Below are 22105 nucleotides of genomic sequence, written 5' to 3' on the forward strand. Positions count from 1 at the left end.
CAAATTTAAGTAGGACCATCCTGTTACTCTGCTCAAACCGTCGTATTACGCTACTCTCATCACCCCACTGGGAACCATCAACAGGGCTGACTATCCTATCTTCAAAGAAGCATCTTCAAGCGTGAATGGAACTCTGTAGTTCTGTTCAGGACAATACGACAAGTCACCGCATACCGGACTACAGTCAAGGACCACAGTAGAAGGCTTGTCGGAACCATTTCGGACAATCAGAGCCTTACAAGTATGCCGTGAAAAAGGCCCAACTCCCTTTCCAAGGCAGCCCTGCCACCGAGAGACCCCGGCTAACCCAGGCATTTCACGTAAATACATGAATGATTTCTTACGCAAACCGAGCGGCGGTTCGTGTGCAAAGTATATGGTTACTGTTGGTGAGAGTAGTTTCTGAATGTACCCATGTTAAGTGTCTCGCTCTCTCCCTCTCCACTTTAACAAGCAGCCATATTGTCATTCCGCTAGGGACCTGTTTTCAGCATCTTTTGGCTCCAGTCAATAATCGATGCAAAGTTTGTATTTCATCCTGTTCCCATTTCATTTGCTAGTAAATAAATAATTAAATCAATTTGTGTAGTAAGGCTATGGTTTTTGCAGATGCAAGGAGGTTACGACTGTTCAGAATGATGTGATATGAGGTTATGATTAATACATTGACTGTTTATAGATGTGATAGGTAAAGACCTTTTAGAGTTAAATTTGGCAGATGGTAACTCTTACATTTTTTATTTGTCCGTTATTTTACCAGGTAAGTTGACTGAGAACACATTCTCATTTGCAGCAACGACCTGGGGAATAGTTACAGGGGAGAGGAGGGGGATGAATGAGCCAATTGTAAACTGGGGATTATTAGGTGACCGTGATGGTTGAGGGCCAGATTGGGAATTTAGCCAGGACACCGGGGTTAACACCCCTACTCTTACGATAAGTGTCATGGGATCTTTAATGACCTCAGAGAGTCAGGACACCGGGGTTAACACCCCTACTCTTAGTGACCTCAGAGAGCCAGGACACCGGGGTTAACACCCCTACTCTTACGATAAGTGTCATGGGATCTTTAATGACCTCAGAGAGTCAGGACACCGGGGTTAACACCCCTACTCTTAGTGACCACAGAGAGCCAGGACACCGGGGTTAACACCCCTACTCTTAGTGACCACAGAGAGCCAGGACACCGGGGTTAACACCCCTACTCTTAGTGACCACAGAGAGCCAGGACACCGGGGTTAACACCCCTACTCTTAGTGACCTCAGAGAGCCAGGACACCGGGGTTAACACCCCTACTCTTAGTGACCACAGAGAGCCAGGACACCGGGGTTAACATCCCTACTCTTAGTGACCTCAGAGAGCCAGGACACCGGGGTTAACACCCCTACTCTTAATGACCACAGAGAGCCAGGACACCGGGGTTAACACCCCTACTCTTAGTGACCACAGAGAGCCAGGACACCGGGGTTAACACCCCTACTTTTAGTGACCACAGAGCCAGGACACCGGGGTTAACACCCCTACTCTTAGTGACCACAGAGAGTCAGAACACCGGGGTTAACACCCCTACTCTTAGTGACCTCAGAGAGTCAGGACACCGAGGTTAACACCCCTACTCTTACGATAAGTGTCATGGGATCTTTAATGACCCGTTTAACCTCTTCAGTCGACCCTCTACTTTTTTGAACATTCTGTTAAAAATCGCGCAACATTTCAGCGCCCTGCTACTCATGCCAGGAATATAGTATATGCATTTGCTTAGTCTGTGTGGATAGAAAACACTCAGACGTTTAAAAAACTGGTTAAATCACTGCTGTGGCTTTACCAGAACGGCATTTACATCGAAAAGCACAGGAAAACTGATCACTGAAAATGGGGAAAATATATCCATGCGCTACTTGAACCCATTGATAAACGTGAACCACAATTAATTGACTGAGGTTGCAGTACCTACAGCTTCCACAGGGTGTCTAGAGTCTTGTCATTTCCCTTCGAGTTTTTTCTTGGTCAAACACATACAGGACACCGTATCTAATCCGGTCTAGGACCGGATATTTAGACACCCTATCCACACAGACTAAGCAAATGCATCGACTTAAGAGGTTAAAGAACCTCTCTCGTGGTGCCCCAGAAGAACCTCTCTCGTGGTGCCCCAGAACCTAATGAGTTAATTGTTACATGATTCATTTAAATCGGGTAACACTTAAGCATAGTTAGTGGATTAGATAAATAACAGTCTTCAGATTGATGTTAAAGTCAAGTCACAACAGTTTGGATCAGTTCATATGGACTTGAATATAAACATTGCTAAAGGAGGTGAGATCACAGTTAAATAGCCGTCTTACCTTTAGAGGGCCTTGGATGCTGTCATCATGGACCTCCACTGTGGTCAGGTCTGGTTTAAAGGTCACCTGAAGAGGGGACTGGAGGTTAGATGATTACTCCACATCACACGGCCTTGGAGCGACAACCTGTCACAATATTAGCTACACACTGTCGTGTACAGTCAGTAGTGCAGTCAGATCATCATATCAAATAGTGGTAATCTTGCATTTGTGTGACAGCCTAGATGCCACATAGCATCACGTTGACGCAAACACACAAACGCTTCCCTTTGCTCATACACAGGATAACAGCATGAATGGTGTCTTGATAACTTAGGGTTAGGTGACTAGCCTACATTGTTGCTACAACACGGGGACAAACCAACAGGTTCTTATCACGGGGTTGACAGTCAGTCAGATGGAGAAGATAACTGAAAGATATACTTCGTATTGTATTCATTTAGCAGACGCTCTAATCCAGAGCGATAGTTGTGGAAATGTACCCACGATGCAGTTCACCTTAAATAGAACCTTCCGTCTCCCTACATAATGCGTAAGGGGAGGGATTTTAGATGTAATTATGTGTAAAGGGGAGGGGTTTGGGTGTAATTATGCGTAAGGGGAGGGGGGTTTAGATGTAATTATGCGTAAGGGGAGGGGGTTTAGATGTAATTATGCGTAAGGGGAGGGGGGTTTAGATGTAATTATGCGTAAGGGGAGGGGGTTTAGATGTAATTATGCGTAAGGGGAGGGGTTTAGATGTAATTATGCGTAAGGGGAGGGGGTTTAGATGTAATTATGCGTAAGGGGAGGGGGTTTAGATGTAATTATGCGTAAGGGGAGGGGTTTAGATGTAATTATGCGTAAGGGGAGGGGGTTTAGATGTAATTATGCGTAAGGAGAGGGGTTTAGATGTAATTATGCGTAAGGGGAGGGGTTCGGACGTAATTATGCATACGGGGAGGGGGTTTAGATGTAATTATGTGTAAATGGGGAGGGGTTTGGGTGTAATTATGCGTAAGGGGAGGGGTTTAGACGTAATTATGCATACGGGGAGGGGTTTAGACGTAATTATGCGTAAGGGGAGGTTTTTTTAGACGTTATTATGAGTAAGGGGATGGGTTTTAGACGTAATTATGAGTAAGGGGATGGGTTTTAGATGTAATTATGAGTAAGGGGATGGGTTTTAGACATAATTATGACTGAGGGGAGGCGTTTTAGACATAATTATGACTGAGAGGAGGCGTTTTAGACATAATTAGGACCAGTTTGGTGACGAACAAACGCTTTACCAGTGTGATGTAGCACCTTGCCATGAGGCAAAAGTGATAACTAAATGGCTCAGGGAACAAAACATTGATATTTTGTGTCCGTGGCCAGGAAGCTCCCCAGACCTTAATCCCATTGTGAACTTGTGGTCAATCCTAAAGAGGCGGGTGGACAAACAAAAACCCACACATTCTGACAAAGTCCAAGCATTGATTATGCAAGAATGGGCTGCCATCAGTCAGGATGTGGCCCGGAAGTGAATTGACAACATGCCAGGGCAGATTGCAGAGGTCTTGAAAAAGAAGGGTCAACACTGCAAATATTGACTCTTTGCATCAACTTCATGTAATTGTCAATAACAGCCTTTGACACTTATGAAATGCTTGTAATTATACTTCAGTATCCATAGTAACATCTGACAAAAATATCTAAAGACACTGAAGCAGCAAACTTTGATGAAATTAATATTAGTGTCATTCTCAAAACTTTTGGCCACGACTGTACTCTCTGTCTTACCCCTCTACTCTTCTACATTTGCACATTCTGTACATAGATTTTTATTTTGTGTTATTGACTGTACGTTTGTTTATGTGTAACTCTGTTGTTTTTGTCATACTGCTTTACTTTCTTGGTCAGGTCGCAGTTGTAAATGAGAACTTGTTCTCAACTGGCCTCCCTAGTTAAATAAAGGTGAAATAAAAAATGTAAAAAACAGGGAAGCTTCAAACTAATGCCTGTAAAATGACCGAGGTTATCACTCAACCAATCTGTGACATCCACTTGTATTGATCACATCTTCACTAATGCTCCAAAGTAATATCAGTTCCCATAGTGACCATAACATTGTGGCAATAACGAGGAAAGCCAAAGTGACAAAAGTTGGGCCTAAAGTAACATACAAAATCTTTACTCAAGACTCTAGTTGAAGATGTAAAAAAAGGTATGTTGATCTGATGTGTGAATCCAGATGGAGCTGGAAGTATTTGTAAAAGTATTCCAGTTGTTGACAAGCATGCAGCTGTTAAATGTTAGAGCCCCCTGGATTGATAATGAATTGACAACTGTATGGTTCATAGAAATGATGCACAAGAGGTGGCAAACAAGTCAGGCTGCTCAGTTGATTGGTTGCAATACCACACATTGAGAAATGTTCCCTGTGATTTGCGTAAGAAAACGGGGATGGAGGGCAGGCTGCCTTTTGAGAATTTGTAGGCGATTGAATAAACCTCCACTTCCTTTCATTCTGCTAGCAAACGTGCAAACTTTGGAGAATAAAATCGATGACCTACGCGGAAGATTAAACTACCAACGTGACATTCAAAACAGTAATATTGTTAAGGTTTTCTTCCATCGAAAGAGAGGAGGACCAAAATGCAGCGTCTTGATACATATTTAATAAAGATAATAACGAACAATACAAAAACAATAAACGTAACATGAAAAACCGAAACAGCCCTATCTGGTGCAAACACAGAGACAGGAAAATTCACCCACGAAATACTGAAATAATATGGCTGCCTAAATATGGTTCCCAATCGGAGACAACGATAAACACCTGCCTCTGATTGAGAACCACTCTAGGCAACCATAGACTTTTCTAGACAACTCCACTAACCACAATCCCATTACCTACAAAAAAAAACTAGACAAAACCAACACATAATTCACCCATGTCACACCCTGGCCTGACCAAAATAATAAAGACAACACAAAATACTAAGGCCAGGGCGTGACAAATATCTTATGCTTCACGGAGTCGTAGCTGAACGGCGGCTCAGTCAACATAGAGCTGGCTGGTTATACGCTGTACCGGCAGGATAGAACAGCGGTGTCTGGTAAGACAAGGACGGCGGAATAAGTATTTTTGTAAATACCAGCTGGTGCACGATATCTAAGGAAGTCTCAAGCTGTTGCTGAGGTAGAGTATCTCATGGTAAGCTGTAGACCAGACTATCTGTATTTTCTGTGGCTGTTTACATATCACCCCAGACTAAGACAGCAATGAATGAGCTGCAATCCGCCATAAGCAAACCAGAAAACGCTCACCCCGAGGCTGCGCTCCTAGCAGCCAAGGACTTTAATGCAGGGAAACTTACATCTGTTTTACCAAATTTCTTTCAGCATGTTCAACCAGAGGGGAAAAAAAACTCTGGACCACCTTTACTCCACACACAGAGATGTGTACAAAGCTCTCCCTCGCCCTCCATTTGGCAAATCTGACCATAATTCTATCCTCCTCATTCCTGCTTACAAGCAAAAATTTAAGCAGGAATCACCAGTGATTAGATCAATAAAAAAAATTGTCAGACGAAGCAGTTGCTAAGCTACAGGACTGTTTTGCTAGCACAGACTGGAATATGTTCCAGGATTCCTCCAATGGCAATGAGGAGTACACCACATCTGTAATTGGCATCATCAATAAGTGCATCGATGACGTCTTCCCAAAAGTGACCGTACGTACGTACGTACCCCAACCAGAAGCCATGGATTACAGGCAATATCCGCACTGAGTTAAAGGATAGAACTGCCGCTTTCAAGGAGCAGGACTCTAACCTGGAAGCCTATAAGAAATCCCTCTATGCCCTCCGACGAACCATCAAACAGGCAAAGCGTCAACACAGGACTAAGATCGAATCTTACTACACCGGTTCTGATGCTTGTAAGATGTGGCAGGGCTTGCAAATCAGTACAGACTACAAAGGGAAGTACAGCCGAGAGCTGTAGGTGATGAGCTAGATGGGAGGAGCCTGGAGGGGTTTGAGCTAGATGAGAGGAGCCTGGAGGGGTTTGAGCTAGATGAGAGGAGCCTGGAGGGGGTTGAGCTAGATGAGAGGAGCCTGGAGGGGTTGAGCTAGAAGAGAGGAGCCTGGAGGGGTTTGAGCTAGATGAGAGGAGCCTGGAGGGGGTTGAGCTAGATGAGAGGAGCCTGGAGGGGTTGAGCTACATGAGAGGAGCCTGGAGGGGTTGAGCTAGATGAGAGGAGCCTGGAGGGGTTTGAGCTAGATGAGAGGAGCCTGGAGGGGGTTGAGCTAGATGAGAGGAGCCTGGAGGGGTTGAGCTAGAAGAGAGCACCATGGAAGAGCCTGGAGGGGTTGAGCTAGATGAGAGGAGCCTGGAGGGGTTGAGCTAGATGAGAGGAGCCTGGAGGGGTTTGAGCTAGATGAGAGGAGCCTGGAGGGGGTTGAGCTAGATGAGAGGAGCCTGGAGGGGTTGAGCTAGAAGAGAGCACCATGGAAGAGCCTGGAGGGGTTGAGCTAGATGAGAGGAGCCTGGAGGGGTTGAGCTAGATGAGAGGAGCCTGGAGGGGTTGAGCTAGATGAGAGGAGCCTGGAGGGGTTGAGCTAGATGAGAGGAGCCTGGAGGGGTTGAGCTAGATGAGAGGAGCCTGGAGGGGTTGAGCTAGATGAGAGCACCATGGAAGAGCCTGGAGGGGTTGAGCTAGATGAGAGGAGCCTGGAGGGGTTGAGATAGATGAGAGGAGCCTGGAGGGGTTGAGCTAGATGAGAGGAGCCTGGAGGGGTTGAGCTAGATGAGAGGAGCCTGGAGGGGTTGAGCTAGATGAGAGGAGCCTGGAGGGGTTGAGCTAGTAGATGAGAGGAGCCTGGAGGGGTTGAGCTAGTAGATGAGAGGAGCCTGGAGGGGTTGAGCTAGTAGATGAGAGGAGCCTGGAGGGGTTGAGCTAGTAGATGAGAGGAGCCTGGAGGGGTTGAGCTAGTAGATGAGAGGAGCCTGGAGGGGTTGAGCTAGTAGATGAGAGGAGCCTGGAGGGGTTGAGCTAGTAGATGAGAGGAGCCTGGAGGGGTTGAGCTAGTAGATGAGAGGAGCCTGGAGGGGTTGAGCTAGTAGATGAGAGGAGCCTGGAGGGGTTGAGCTAGATGAGAGCACCATGGAGGAGCCTAGAGGGGTTGAGCTAGATGAGAGGAGCCTGGAGGGGTTGAGCTAGATGAGAGGAGCCTGGAGGGGTTGAACTAGATGAGAGGAGCCTGGAGGGGTTGAGCTAGATGAGAGGAGCCTGGAGGGGTTGAGCTAGATGAGAGGAGCCTGGAGGGGTTGAGCTAGATGAGAGGAGCCTGGAGGGGTTGAGCTAGATGAGGAGCCTGGAGGGGTTGAGCTAGATGAGAGGAGCCTGGAGGGGTTGAGCTAGTAGATGAGAGGAGCCTGGAGGGGTTGAGCTAGATGAGAGCACAATGGAGGAGCCTAGAGGGGTTGAGCTAGATGAGAGGAGCCTGGAGGGGTTGAGCTAGATGAGAGGAGCCTGGAGGGGTTGAGCTAGATGAGAGGAGCCTGGAGGGGTTGAGCTAGATGAGAGGAGCCTGGAGGGGTTGAGCTAGATGAGAGGAGCCTGGAGGGGTTGAGCTAGATGAGAGGAGCCTGGAGGGGTTGAGCTAGATGAGAGGAGCCTGGAGGGGTTGAGCTAGATGAGGAGCCTGGAGGGGTTGAGCTAGATGAGAGGAGCCTGGAGGGGTTGAGCTAGTAGATGAGAGGAGCCTGGAGGGGTTGAGCTAGATGAGAGCACCATGGAGGAGCCTAGAGGGGTTGAGCTAGATGAGAGGAGCCTGGAGGGGTTGAGCTAGATGAGAGGAGCCTGGAGGGGTTGAGCTAGATGAGAGGAGCCTGGAGGGGTTGAGCTAGATGAGAGGAGCCTGGAGGGGTTGAGCTAGATGAGAGGAGCCTGGAGGGGTTGAGCTAGATGAGAGGAGCCTGGAGGGGTTGAGCTATAGATGAGAGGAGCCTGGAGGGGTTGAGCTAGATGAGAGGAGCCTGAAGGGGTTGAGCTAGTAGATGAGAGGAGCCTGGAGGGGTTGAGCTAGTAGATGAGAGGAGCCTGGAGGGGTTGAGCTAGTAGATGAGAGGAGCCTGGAGGGGTTGAGTTAGATGAGAGCACCATGGAGGAGCCTGGAGGGGTTGAGCTAGATGAGAGCACCATGGAGGAGCTTGGAGGGGGTGAGCTAGATGAGAGCACCATGGAGGAGCCTGGAGGGGTTGAGCTAGATGAGAGGAGCCTGGAGGGGTTGAGCTAGATGAGAGCACCATGGAGGAGCCTGGAGGGGTTGAGCTAGATGAGATCACCATGAAAAAGTCTGGAGGGTTTGAGCTAGATGAGAAGAGCCTGGAGGGGTTGAGCTAGATGAGAGCACCATGGAGGAGCCTGGAGGGGTTGAGCTAGATGAGAGCACCATGGAGGAGCCTGGAGGGGTTGAGCTAGATGAGAGGAGCCTGGAGGGGTTTGAGCTAGATGAGAGGAGCCTGGAGGGGGTTGAGCTAGATGAGAGGAGCCTGGAGGGGTTGAGCTAGATGAGAGCACCATGGAAGAGCCTGGAGGGGTTGAGCTAGATGAGAGGAGCCTGGAGGGGTTGAGCTAGATGAGAGGAGCCTGGAGGGGTTGAGCTAGATGAGAGGAGCCTGGAGGGGTTGAGCTAGTAGATGAGAGGAGCCTGGAGGGGTTGAGCTAGATGAGAGGAGCCTGGAGGGGTTGAGCTAGATGAGAGGAGCCTGGAGGGGTTGAGCTAGATGAGAGGAGCCTGGAGGGGTTGAGCTAGTAGATGAGAGGAGCCTGGAGGGGTTGAGCTAGTAGATGAGAGGAGCCTGGAGGGGTTGAGCTAGTAGATGAGAGGAGCCTGGAGGGGTTGAGCTAGTAGATGAGAGGAGCCTGGAGGGGTTGAGCTAGATGAGAGGAGCCTGGAGGGGTTGAGCTAGTAGATGAGAGGAGCCTGGAGGGGTTGAGCTAGATGAGAGCACCATGGAGGAGCCTAGAGGGGTTGAGCTAGATGAGAGGAGCCTAGAGGGGTTGAGCTAGATGAGAGGAGCCTGGAGGGGTTGAGCTAGATGAGAGGAGCCTGGAGGGGTTGAGCTAGATGAGAGGAGCCTGGAGGGGTTGAGCTAGATGAGAGGAGCCTGGAGGGGTTGAGCTAGATGAGAGGAGCCTGGAGGGGTTGAGCTAGATGAGAGGAGCCTGGAGGGGTTGAGCTAGATGAGAGGAGCCTGGAGGGGTTGAGCTAGATGAGAGGAGTCTGGAGGGGTTGAGCTAGATGAGAGGAGCCTGGAGGGGTTGAGCTAGATGAGAGGAGCCTGGAGGGGTTGAGCTAGATGAGAGGAGCCTGGAGGGGTTGAGCTAGTAGATGAGAGGAGCCTGGAGGGGTTGAGCTAGTAGATGAGAGGAGCCTGGAGGGGTTGAGCTAGTAGATGAGAGGAGCCTGGAGGGGTTGAGCTAGTAGATGAGAGGAGCCTGGAGGGGTTGAGCTAGTAGATGAGAGGAGCCTGGAGGGGTTGAGCTAGTAGATGAGAGGAGCCTGGAGGGGTTGAGCTAGTAGATGAGAGGAGCCTGGAGGGGTTGAGCTAGATGAGAGCACCATGGAGGAGCCTAGAGGGGTTGAGCTAGATGAGAGGAGCCTGGAGGGGTTGAGCTAGATGAGAGGAGCCTGGAGGGGTTGAGCTAGATGAGAGGAGCCTGGAGGGGTTGAGCTAGATGAGAGGAGCCTGGAGGGGTTGAGCTAGATGAGAGGAGCCTGGAGGGGTTGAGCTAGATGAGAGGAGCCTGGAGGGGTTGAGCTAGATGAGAGGAGCCTGGAGGGGTTGAGCTAGATGAGAGGAGCCTGGAGGGGTTGAGCTAGATGAGAGGAGCCTGGAAGGGTTGAGCTAGATGAGAGGAGCCTGGAGGGGTTGAGCTAGATGAGAGGAGCCTGGAGGGGTTGAGCTAGATGAGAGGAGCCTGGAGGGGTTGAGCTAGATGAGAGGAGCCTGGAGGGGTTGAGTTAGATGAGAGGAGCCTGGAGGGGTTGAGCTAGTAGATGAGAGGAGCCTGGAGGGGTTGAGCTAGTAGATGAGAGGAGCCTGGAGGGGTTGAGCTAGTAGATGAGAGGAGCCTGGAGGGGTTGAGCTAGTAGATGAGAGGAGCCTGGAGGGGTTGAGCTAGTAGATGAGAGGAGCCTGGAGGGGTTGAGTTAGATGAGAGCACCATGGAGGAGCCTGGAGGGGTTGAGCTAGATGAGAGCACCATGGAGGAGCTTGGAGGGGTTGAGCTAGATGAGAGCACCATGGAGGAGCCTGGAGGGGTTGAGCTAGATGAGAGGAGCCTGGAGGGGTTGAGCTAGATGAGAGCACCATGGAGGAGCCTGGAGGGGTTGAGCTAGATGAGAGGAGCCTGGAGGGGTTGAGCTAGATGAGAGGAGCCTGGAGGGGTTGAGCTAGATGAGAGGAGCCTGGAGGGGTTGAGCTAGATGAGAGGAGCCTGGAGGGGTTGAGCTAGATGAGAGGAGCCTGGAGGGGTTGAGCTAGATGAGAGGAGCCTGGAGGGGTTGAGCTAGTAGATGAGAGGAGCCTGGAGGGGTTGAGTTAGTAGATGAGAGGAGCCTGGAGGGGTTGAGTTAGATGAGAGCACCATGGAGGAGCCTGGAGGGGTTGAGCTAGATGAGAGCACCATGGAGGAGCTTGGAGGGGGTGAGCTAGATGAGAGCACTATGGAGGAGCCTGGAGGGGTTGAGCTAGATGAGAGGAGCCTGGAGGGGTTGAGCTAGATGAGAGCACCATGGAGGAGCCTGGAGGGGTTGAGCTAGATGAGATCACCATGAAAAAGTCTGGAGGGTTTGAGCTAGATGAGAAGAGCCTGGAGGGGTTGAGCTAGATGAGAGCACCATGGAGGAGCCTGGAGGGGTTGAGCTAGATGAGAGCACCATGGAGGAGCCTGGAGGGGTTGAGCTAGATGAGAGGAGCCTGGAGGGGTTTGAGCTAGATGAGAGGAGCCTGGAGGGGGTTGAGCTAGATGAGAGGAGCCTGGAGGGGTTGAGCTAGATGAGAGCACCATGGAAGAGCCTGGAGGGGTTGAGCTAGATGAGAGGAGCCTGGAGGGGTTGAGCTAGATGAGAGGAGCCTGGAGGGGTTGAGCTAGATGAGAGGAGCCTGGAGGGGTTGAGCTAGTAGATGAGAGGAGCCTGGAGGGGTTGAGCTAGATGAGAGGAGCCTGGAGGGGTTGAGCTAGATGAGAGGAGCCTGGAGGGGTTGAGCTAGATGAGAGGAGCCTGGAGGGGTTGAGCTAGTAGATGAGAGGAGCCTGGAGGGGTTGAGCTAGTAGATGAGAGGAGCCTGGAGGGGTTGAGCTAGTAGATGAGAGGAGCCTGGAGGGGTTGAGCTAGATGAGAGCACCATGGAAGAGCCTGGAGGGGTTGAGCTAGATGAGAGGAGCCTGGAGGGGTTGAGCTAGATGAGAGGAGCCTGGAGGGGTTGAGCTAGATGAGAGGAGCCTGGAGGGGTTGAGCTAGTAGATGAGAGGAGCCTGGAGGGGTTGAGCTAGTAGATGAGAGGAGCCTGGAGGGGTTGAGCTAGTAGATGAGAGGAGCCTGGAGGGGTTGAGCTAGTAGATGAGAGGAGCCTGGAGGGGTTGAGCTAGTAGATGAGAGGAGCCTGGAGGGGTTGAGCTAGTAGATGAGAGGAGCCTGGAGGGGTTGAGCTAGTAGATGAGAGGAGCCTGGAGGGGTTGAGCTAGATGAGAGCACCATGGAGGAGCCTAGAGGGGTTGAGCTAGATGAGAGGAGCCTAGAGGGGTTGAGCTAGATGAGAGGAGCCTGGAGGGGTTGAGCTAGATGAGAGGAGCCTGGAGGGGTTGAGCTAGATGAGAGGAGCCTGGAGGGGTTGAGCTAGATGAGAGGAGCCTGGAGGGGTTGAGCTAGATGAGAGGAGCCTGGAGGGGTTGAGCTAGATGAGAGGAGCCTGGAGGGGTTGAGCTAGATGAGAGGAGTCTGGAGGGGTTGAGCTAGATGAGAGGAGCCTGGAGGGGTTGAGCTAGATGAGAGGAGCCTGGAGGGGTTGAGCTAGATGAGAGGAGCCTGGAGGGGTTGAGCTAGATGAGAGGAGCCTGGAGGGGTTGAGCTAGATGAGAGGAGCCTGGAGGGGTTGAGCTAGATGAGAGGAGCCTGGAGGGGTTGAGCTAGATGAGAGGAGCCTGGAGGGGTTGAGCTAGATGAGAGGAGCCTGGAGGGGTTGAGCTAGTAGATGAGAGGAGCCTGGAGGGGTTGAGCTAGTAGATGAGAGGAGCCTGGAGGGGTTGAGCTAGATGAGAGGAGCCTGGAGGGGTTGAGCTAGATGAGAGGAGCCTGGAGGGGTTGAGCTAGATGAGAGGAGCCTGGAGGGGTTGAGCTTAGATGAGAGGAGCCTGGAGGGGTTGAGCTAGTAGATGAGAGGAGCCTGGAGGGGTTGAGCTAGTAGATGAGAGGAGCCTGGAGGGGTTGAGCTAGTAGATGAGAGGAGCCTGGAGGGGTTGAGCTAGATGAGAGCACCATGGAGGAGCCTAGAGGGGTTGAGCTAGATGAGAGGAGCCTAGAGGGGTTGAGCTAGATGAGAGGAGCCTGGAGGGGTTGAGCTAGATGAGAGGAGCCTGGAGGGGTTGAGCTAGATGAGAGGAGCCTGGAGGGGTTGAGCTAGATGAGAGGAGCCTGGAGGGGTTGAGCTAGATGAGAGGAGCCTGGAGGGGTTGAGCTAGATGAGAGGAGCCTGGAGGGGTTGAGCTAGATGAGAGGAGTCTGGAGGGGTTGAGCTAGATGAGAGGAGCCTGGAGGGGTTGAGCTAGATGAGAGGAGCCTGGAGGGGTTGAGCTAGATGAGAGGAGCCTGGAGGGGTTGAGCTAGATGAGAGGAGCCTGGAGGGGTTGAGCTAGATGAGAGGAGCCTGGAGGGGTTGAGCTAGATGAGAGGAGCCTGGAGGGGTTGAGCTAGATGAGAGGAGCCTGGAGGGGTTGAGCTAGTAGATGAGAGGAGCCTGGAGGGGTTGAGCTAGTAGATGAGAGGAGCCTGGAGGGGTTGAGCTAGTAGATGAGAGGAGCCTGGAGGGGTTGAGCTAGTAGATGAGAGGAGCCTGGAGGGGTTGAGCTAGTAGATGAGAGGAGCCTGGAGGGGTTGAGCTAGTAGATGAGAGGAGCCTGGAGGGGTTGAGCTAGATGAGAGCACCATGGAGGAGCCTAGAGGGGTTGAGCTAGATGAGAGGAGCCTGGAGGGGTTGAGCTAGATGAGAGGAGCCTGGAGGGGTTGAGCTAGATGAGAGGAGCCTGGAGGGGTTGAGCTAGATGAGAGGAGCCTGGAGGGGTTGAACTAGATGAGAGGAGCCTGGAGGGGTTGAGCTAGATGAGAGGAGCCTGGAGGGGTTGAGCTAGATGAGAGGAGCCTGGAGGGGTTGAGCTAGATGAGAGGAGCCTGGAGGGGTTGAGCTAGATGAGAGGAGCCTGGAGGGGTTGAGCTAGATGAGAGGAGCCTGGAGGGGTTGAGCTAGATGAGAGGAGCCTGGAGGGGTTGAGCTAGATGAGAGGAGCCTGGAGGGGTTGAGCTAGATGAGAGGAGCCTGGAGGGGTTGAGCTAGATGAGAGGAGCCTGGAGGGGTTGAGCTAGTAGATGAGAGGAGCCTGGAGGGGTTGAGCTAGTAGATGAGAGGAGCCTGGAGGGGTTGAGCTAGTAGATGAGAGGAGCCTGGAGGGGTTGAGCTAGTAGATGAGAGGAGCCTGGAGGGGTTGAGCTAGTAGATGAGAGGAGCCTGGAGGGGTTGAGCTAGTAGATGAGAGGAGCCTGGAGGGGTTGAGCTAGATGAGAGCACCATGGAGGAGCCTAGAGGGGTTGAGCTAGATGAGAGGAGCCTGGAGGGGTTGAGCTAGATGAGAGGAGCCTGGAGGGGTTGAGCTAGATGAGAGGAGCCTGGAGGGGTTGAGCTAGATGAGAGGAGCCTGGAGGGGTTGAGCTAGATGAGAGGAGCCTGGAGGGGTTGAGCTAGATGAGAGGAGCCTGGAGGGGTTGAGCTAGATGAGAGGAGCCTGGAGGGGTTGAGCTAGATGAGAGGAGCCTGGAGGGGTTGAGCTAGATGAGAGGAGCCTGGAGGGGTTGAGCTAGATGAGAGGAGCCTGGAGGGGTTGAGCTAGATGAGAGGAGCCTGGAGGGGTTGAGCTAGATGAGAGGAGCCTGGAGGGGTTGAGCTAGATGAGAGGAGCCTGGAGGGGTTGAGCTAGATGAGAGGAGCCTGGAGGGGTTGAGCTAGATGAGAGGAGCCTGGAGGGGTTGAGCTAGATGAGAGGAGCCTGGAGGGGTTGAGTTAGATGAGAGGAGCCTGGAGGGGTTGAGCTAGTAGATGAGAGGAGCCTGGAGGGGTTGAGCTAGTAGATGAGAGGAGCCTGGAGGGGTTGAGCTAGTAGATGAGAGGAGCCTGGAGGGGTTGAGCTAGTAGATGAGAGGAGCCTGGAGGGGTTGAGCTAGTAGATGAGAGGAGCCTGGAGGGGTTGAGTTAGATGAGAGCACCATGGAGGAGCCTGGAGGGGTTGAGCTAGATGAGAGCACCATGGAGGAGCTTGGAGGGGTTGAGCTAGATGAGAGCACCATGGAGGAGCCTGGAGGGGTTGAGCTAGATGAGAGGAGCCTGGAGGGGTTGAGCTAGATGAGAGCACCATGGAGGAGCCTGGAGGGGTTGAGCTAGATGAGAGGAGCCTGGAGGGGTTGAGCTAGATGAGAGGAGCCTGGAGGGGTTGAGCTAGATGAGAGGAGCCTGGAGGGGTTGAGCTAGATGAGAGGAGCCTGGAGGGGTTGAGCTAGATGAGAGGAGCCTGGAGGGGTTGAGCTTAGATGAGAGGAGCCTGGAGGGGTTGAGCTAGATGAGAGGAGCCTGGAGGGGTTGAGCTAGATGAGAGGAGCCTGGAGGGGTTGAGCTAGATGAGAGGAGCCTGGAGGGGTTGAGCTAGATGAGAGGAGCCTGGAGGGGTTGAGCTAGATGAGAGGAGCCTGGAGGGGTTGAGCTAGATGAGAGGAGCCTGGAGGGGTTGAGCTAGATGAGAGGAGCCTGGAGGGGTTGAGCTAGATGAGAGGAGCCTGGAGGGGTTGAGCTAGATGAGAGGAGCCTGGAGGGGTTGAGTTAGATGAGAGGAGCCTGGAGGGGTTGAGCTAGTAGATGAGAGGAGCCTGGAGGGGTTGAGCTAGTAGATGAGAGGAGCCTGGAGGGGTTGAGCTAGTAGATGAGAGGAGCCTGGAGGGGTTGAGCTAGTAGATGAGAGGAGCCTGGCGGGGTTGAGCTAGTAGATGAGAGGAGCCTGGAGGGGTTGAGTTAGATGAGAGCACCATGGAGGAGCCTGGAGGGGTTGAGCTAGATGAGAGCACCATGGAGGAGCTTGGAGGGGTTGAGCTAGATGAGAGCACCATGGAGGAGCCTGGAGGGGTTGAGCTAGATGAGAGGAGCCTGGAGGGGTTGAGCTAGATGAGAGCACCATGGAGGAGCCTGGAGGGGTTGAGCTAGATGAGATCACCATGAAAAAGTCTGGAGGGTTTGAGCTAGATGAGTAGAGCCTGGAGGGGTTGAGCTAGATGAGAGCACAATGGAGGAGCCTGGAGGGGTTGAGCTAGATGAGAGCACCATGGAGGAGCCTGGAGGGGTTGAGCTAGATGAGAGCACCATAGAGGAGCCTGGAGGGGTTGAGCTATATGAGAGCACCATGGAGGAGCCTGGAGGGGTTGAGCTAGATGAGAGCACCATGAAGGAGTCTGGAGGGGTTGAGCAAGATGAGAGGAGCCTGGAGGGGTTGAGCTAGATGAGAACACCATGGAGGAGCCTGGAGGGGTTGAGCTAGATGAGAGCACCATGGAGGAGCCTGGAGGGGTTGAGCTAGATGAGAGCACCATGGAGGAGCCTGGAGGGGTTGAGCTAGATGAGAGCACCATGGAGGAGCCTGGAGGGGTTGAGCTAGATGAGATCACCATGAAAAAGTCTGGAGGGTTTGAGCTAGATGAGAAGAGCCTGGAGGGGTTGAGCTAGATGAGAGCACCATGGAGGAGTCTGGAGGGGTTGAGCTAGATGAGAGCATCATGGAGGAGCCTGGAGGGGTTGAGCATCATGGAGGAGCCTGGAGGGGTTGAGCTAGATGAGAGGAGTCTGGAGGGTTTGAGCTAGATGAGAGCACCATGGAGGAGCCTGGAGGGGTTGAGCTAGATGAGAGCATCATGGAGGAGCCTGGGGGGTTGAGCTAGATGAGAGCATCATGGAGGAGCCTGGAGGGGTTGAGCTAGCTGAGAGCACCATAGAGGAGCCTGGAGGGGCTGAGCTATATGAGAGCACCATGGAGGAGCCTGGAGGGGTTGAGCTAGATGAGAGCACCATGAAGGAGTCTGGAGGGGTTGAGCTAGATGAGAGCACCATGAAGGAGCCTGGAGGGGTTGAGCTAGATGAGAGGAGCCTGGAGGGGTTGAGCTAGATGAGAACACCATGGAGGAGCCTGGAGGGGTTGAGCTAGATGAGAGCACCATGGAGGAGCCTGGAGGGGTTGAGCTAGATGAGAGCACCATAGAGGAGCCTGGAGGGGTTGAGCTATATGAGAGCACCATGGAGGAGCCTGGAGGGGTTGAGCTAGATGAGAGCACCATGAAGGAGTCTGGAGGGGTTGAGCTAGATGAGAGGAGCCTGGAGGGGTTGAGCTAGATGAGAACACCATGGAGGAGCCTGGAGGGGTTGAGCTAGATGAGAGCACCATGAAGGAGTCTGGAGGGGTTGAGCTAGATGAGAGGAGCCTGGAGGGGTTGAGCTAGATGAGAACACCATGGAGGAGCCTGGAGGGGTTGAGCTAGATGAGAGCACCATGAAGGAGTCTGGAGGGGTTGAGCTAGATGAGAGGAGCCTGGAGGGGTTGAGCTAGATGAGAGGAGCCTGGAGGGGTTGAGCTAGATGAGAGCACCATGGAGGAGCTTGGAGGGGTTGAGCTAGATGAGAGCACCATGGAGGAGCCTGGAGGGGTTGAGCTAGATGAGAAGAGCCTGGAGGGGTTGAGCTAGATGAGAGCACCATGGAGGAGCCTGGAGGGGTTGAGCTAGATGAGAGCACCATGGAGGAGCCTGGAGGGGTTGAGCTAGATGAGAGCACCATAGAGGAGCCTGGAGGGGTTGAGCTATATGAGAGCACCATGGAGGAGCCTGGAGGGGTTGAGCTAGATGAGAGCACCATGAAGGAGTCTGGAGGGGTTGAGCTAGATGAGAGGAGCCTGGAGGGGTTGAGCTAGATGAGAACACCATGGAGGAGCCTGGAGGGGTTGAGCTAGATGAGTGCACCATGGAGGAGCTTGGAGGGGTTGAGCTAGATGAGAGCACCATGGAGGAGCCTGGAGGGGTTGAGCTAGATGAGAGGAGCCTGGAGGAGCCTGGAGGGGTTGAGCTAGATGAGATCACCATGAAAAAGTCTGGAGGGTTTGAGCTAGATGAGAAGAGCCTGGAGGGGTTGAGCTAGATGAGAGCACCATGAAGGAGTCTGGAGGGGTTGAGCTAGATGAGAGGAGCCTGGAGGGGTTGAGCTAGATGAGAACACCATGGAGGAGCCTGGAGGGGTTGAGCTAGATGAGAGCACCATGGAGGAGCTTGGAGGGGTTGAGCTAGATGAGAGCACCATGGAGGAGCCTGGAGGGGTTGAGCTAGATGAGAGCACCATGGAGGAGCCTGGAGGGGTTGAGCTAGATGAGATCACCATGAAAAAGTCTGGAGGGTTTGAGCTAGATGAGAAGAGCCTGGAGGGGTTGAGCTAGATGAGAGCACCATGGAGGAGCCTGGAGGGGTTGAGCTAGATGAGAGCATCATGGAGGAGCCTGGAGGGGTTGAGCATCATGGAGGAGCCTGGAGGGGTTGAGCTAGATGAGAGGAGTCTGGAGGGTTTGAGCTAGATGAGAGCACCATGGAGGAGCCTGGAGGGGTTGAGCTAGATGAGAGCATCATGGAGGAGCCTGGAGGGGTTGAGCTAGATGAGAGCATCATGGAGGAGCCTGGAGGGGTTGAGCTAGCTGAGAGCACCATAGAGGAGCCTGGAGGGGCTGAGCTATATGAGAGCACCATGGAGGAGCCTGGAGGGGTTGAGCTAGATGAGAGCACCATGAAGGAGTCTGGAGGGGTTGAGCTAGATGAGAGCACCATGAAGGAGTCTGGAGGGGTTGAGCTAGATGAGAGGAGCCTGGAGGGGTTGAGCTAGATGAGAACACCATGGAGGAGCCTGGAGGGGTTGAGCTAGATGAGAGCACCATGGAGGAGCCTGGAGGGGTTGAGCTAGATGAGAGCACCATAGAGGAGCCTGGAGGGGTTGAGCTATATGAGAGCACCATGGAGGAGCCTGGAGGGGTTGAGCTAGATGAGAGCACCATGAAGGAGTCTGGAGGGGTTGAGCTAGATGAGAGGAGCCTGGAGGGGTTGAGCTAGATGAGAACACCATGGAGGAGCCTGGAGGGGTTGAGCTAGATGAGAGCACCATGAAGGAGTCTGGAGGGGTTGAGCTAGATGAGAGCACCATGGAGGAGCCTGGAGGGGTTGAGCTAGATGAGAGGAGCCTGGAGGAGCCTGGAGGGGTTGAGCTAGATGAGATCACCATGAAAAAGTCTGGAGGGTTTAAGCTAGATGAGAAGAGCCTGGAGGGGTTGAGCTAGATGAGAGCACCATGAAGGAGTCTGGAGGGGTTGAGCTAGATGAGAGGAGCCTGGAGGGGTTGAGCTAGATGAGAGCACCATGGAGGAGCTTGGAGGGGTTGAGCTAGATGAGAGCACCATGAAGGAGTCTGGAGGGGTTGAGCTAGATGAGAACACCATGAAGGAGTCTGGAGGGGTTGAGCTAGATGAGAGGAGCCTGGAGGGGTTGAGCTAGATGAGAACACCATGGAGGAGCCTGGAGGGGTTGAGCTAGATGAGAGCACCATGGAGGAGCCTGGAGGGGTTGAGCTAGATGAGAGCACCATAGAGGAGCCTGGAGGGGTTGAGCTATATGAGAGCACCATGGAGGAGCCTGGAGGGGTTGAGCTAGATGAGAGCACCATGAAGGAGTCTGGAGGGGTTGAGCTATATGAGAGCACCATGGAGGAGCCTGGAGGGGTTGAGCTAGATGAGAGCACCATGAAGGAGTCTGGAGGGGTTGAGCTAGATGAGAGGAGCCTGGAGGGGTTGAGCTAGATGAGAACACCATGGAGGAGCCTGGAGGGGTTGAGCTAGATGAGAGCACCATGAAGGAGTCTGGAGGGGTTGAGCTAGATGAGAGCACCATGGAGGAGCCTGGAGGGGTTGAGCTAGATGAGAGGAGCCTGGAGGAGCCTGGAGGGGTTGAGCTAGATGAGATCACCATGAAAAAGTCTGGAGGGTTTAAGCTAGATGAGAAGAGCCTGGAGGGGTTGAGCTAGATGAGAGCACCATGAAGGAGTCTGGAGGGGTTGAGCTAGATGAGAGGAGCCTGGAGGGGTTGAGCTAGATGAGAACACCATGGAGGAGCCTGGAGGGGTTGAGCTAGATGAGAGCACCATGGAGGAGCTTGGAGGGGTTGAGCTAGATGAGAGCACCATGGAGGAGCCTGGAGGGATTGAGCTAGATGAGAGCACCATGGAGGAGCCTGGAGGGGTTGAGCTAGATGAGATCACCATGAAAAAGTATGGAGGGTTTGAGCTAGATGAGAAGAGCCTGGAGGGGTTGAGCTAGATGAGAGCACCATGGAGGAGCCTGGAGGGGTTGAGCTAGATGAGAGCATCATGGAGGAGCCTGGAGGGGTAGAGCATCATGGAGGAGCCTGGAGGGGTTGAGCTAGATGAGAGGAGTCTGGAGGGTTTGAGCTAGATGAGAGCACCATGGAGGAGCCTGGAGGGGTTGAGCTAGATGAGAGCATCATGGAGGAGCCTGGAGGGGTTGAGCTAGCTGAGAGCACCATAGAGGAGCCTGGAGGGGCTGAGCTATATGAGAGCACCATGGAGGAGCCTGGAGGGGTTGAGCTAGATGAGAGCACCATGAAGGAGTCTGGAGGGGTTGAGCTAGATGAGAACACCATGAAGGAGTCTGGAGGGGTTGAGCTAGATGAGAGGAGCCTGGAGGGGTTGAGCTAGATGAGAACACCATGGAGGAGCCTGGAGGGGTTGAGCTAGATGAGAGCACCATGGAGGAGCCTGGAGGGGTTGAGCTAGATGAGAGCACCGTAGAGGAGCCTGGAGGGGTTGAGCTATATGAGAGCACCATGGAGGAGCCTGGAGGGGTTGAGCTAGATGAGAACTTGTTCTCAACTGGCCACCTGGTTAAATAAAGGTGTTCTCAACTGGCCTACCTGGTTAAATAAAGGTGTTCTCAACTGGCCACCTGGTTAAATAAAGGTGTTGTGAAGATGACATCATTGGCCAGCATGCATCTCTTCTCAAGACAGTTAAATACATCGGACAAGCTTTGTGCTGCCTGTTGATCAGTGCCCATTCCACAACCGGGGAACAAGTGGAGATTGCCATACCCTTCCACCCTTTGAGGTCCACATCAGATTGAGAGGCACAGCAAGCATCATCTCCGTATTCCTGTCGCAAGACCCCCTGGTTGATGCTTATTTATAAAACCCTCTTAGGCCTCACTCCCCCATATCTGAGAAATCTACTGCAACCCTCATCCTCCACCCATTCTGCCAGTCACATTCCGTTAAAGGTTCCCAAAGCACACAGATCCTCTTTTCAGTTCGCTGAAGCTAGTGACTGGAACGAGCTGCAACAAACACTCAAACTGGACAGTTTTATCTCAATCTCTTCATTCAAAGACTCAATCATGGACACTATTAATGACAGTTGTGGCTGCTTTGTGTGATGTATTGCTGTCTCTACCTTCTTGCCCTTTGTGCTGTTGTCTGTGCCCAATCATGTTTGTACCATGTTTTGTGCTGCTACCATGTAGTGTTGCCATCATGTTGTTATGTGTTGTTGGTACCATGCTGTGTTGTCATGTGTTGCTGCATTGCTATGTTGTTGACTTAGGTCTCTCTTTATGTAGTGTTGTGGCGTCTCTCTCTCTATGTAGTGTTGTGGTGTCTCTCTTTATGTAGTGTCTCTCTTTATGTAGTGTTGTAGTGTCTCTCTTTAAGTAGTGTTGTGGTGTCTCTCTTTATGTAGTGTTGTGGTGTCTCTCTCTCTATGTAGTGTTGTGGTGTCTCTCTCTCTATGTAGTGTTGTGGTGTCTCTCTTTATGTAGTGTCTCTCTTTATGTAGTGTTGTAGTGTCTCTCTTTATGTAGTGTTGTGGTGTCTCTCTTTATGTAGTGTTGTGGTGTCTCTCTCTTTATGTAGTGTTGTGGTGTCTCTCTTTATGTAGTGTTGTGGTGTCTCTCTTTATGTAGTGTCTCTCTTTATGTAGTGTTGTAGTGTCTCTCTTTATGTAGTGTTGTGGTGTTGTGGTGTCTCTCTCTCTATGTAGTGTTGTGTTGTCTCTCTTTATGTAGTGTTGTGGTGTCTCTCTTTATGTAGTGTTGTGGTGTCTCTCTTTATGTAGTGTTGTGTTGTCTCTCTCTATGTAGTGTAGTGGCGTCTCTCTTTATGTAGTGTTGTGGTGTCTCTATGTAGTGTTGTGGTGTCTCTATGTAGTGTTGTGGCGTCTCTCTCTCTATGTAGTGTTGTGGTGTCTCTCTCTATATGTAGTGTTGTAGTGTCTCTCTCTCTATGTAGTGTTGTAGTGTCTCTCTCTCTATGTAGTGTTGTGGTGTCTCTCTCTATGTAGTGTTGTGGTGTCTCTCTCTATATGTAGTGTTGTAGTGTCTCTCTCT

General features: G+C 52.2%; 1 protein-coding gene across 1 annotated transcript in view; it reads right to left on the reverse strand.

Moving 5' to 3' along the window:
- The window catches only part of LOC115124607 (AT-rich interactive domain-containing protein 4B-like), a 292870-nt gene that overhangs the window by 206765 nt on the left and 64000 nt on the right, over positions 1–22105 (reverse strand). The window contains 1 exon segment of the mRNA XM_065002341.1: positions 2347–2412. Within this exon segment, the coding sequence (XP_064858413.1) occupies positions 2347–2412 (66 nt within the window).

The sequence above is a fragment of the Oncorhynchus nerka genome, linkage group LG16 (genome assembly GCF_034236695.1).
Source record: "Oncorhynchus nerka isolate Pitt River linkage group LG16, Oner_Uvic_2.0, whole genome shotgun sequence".
NCBI lineage: Eukaryota > Metazoa > Chordata > Actinopteri > Salmoniformes > Salmonidae > Oncorhynchus > Oncorhynchus nerka.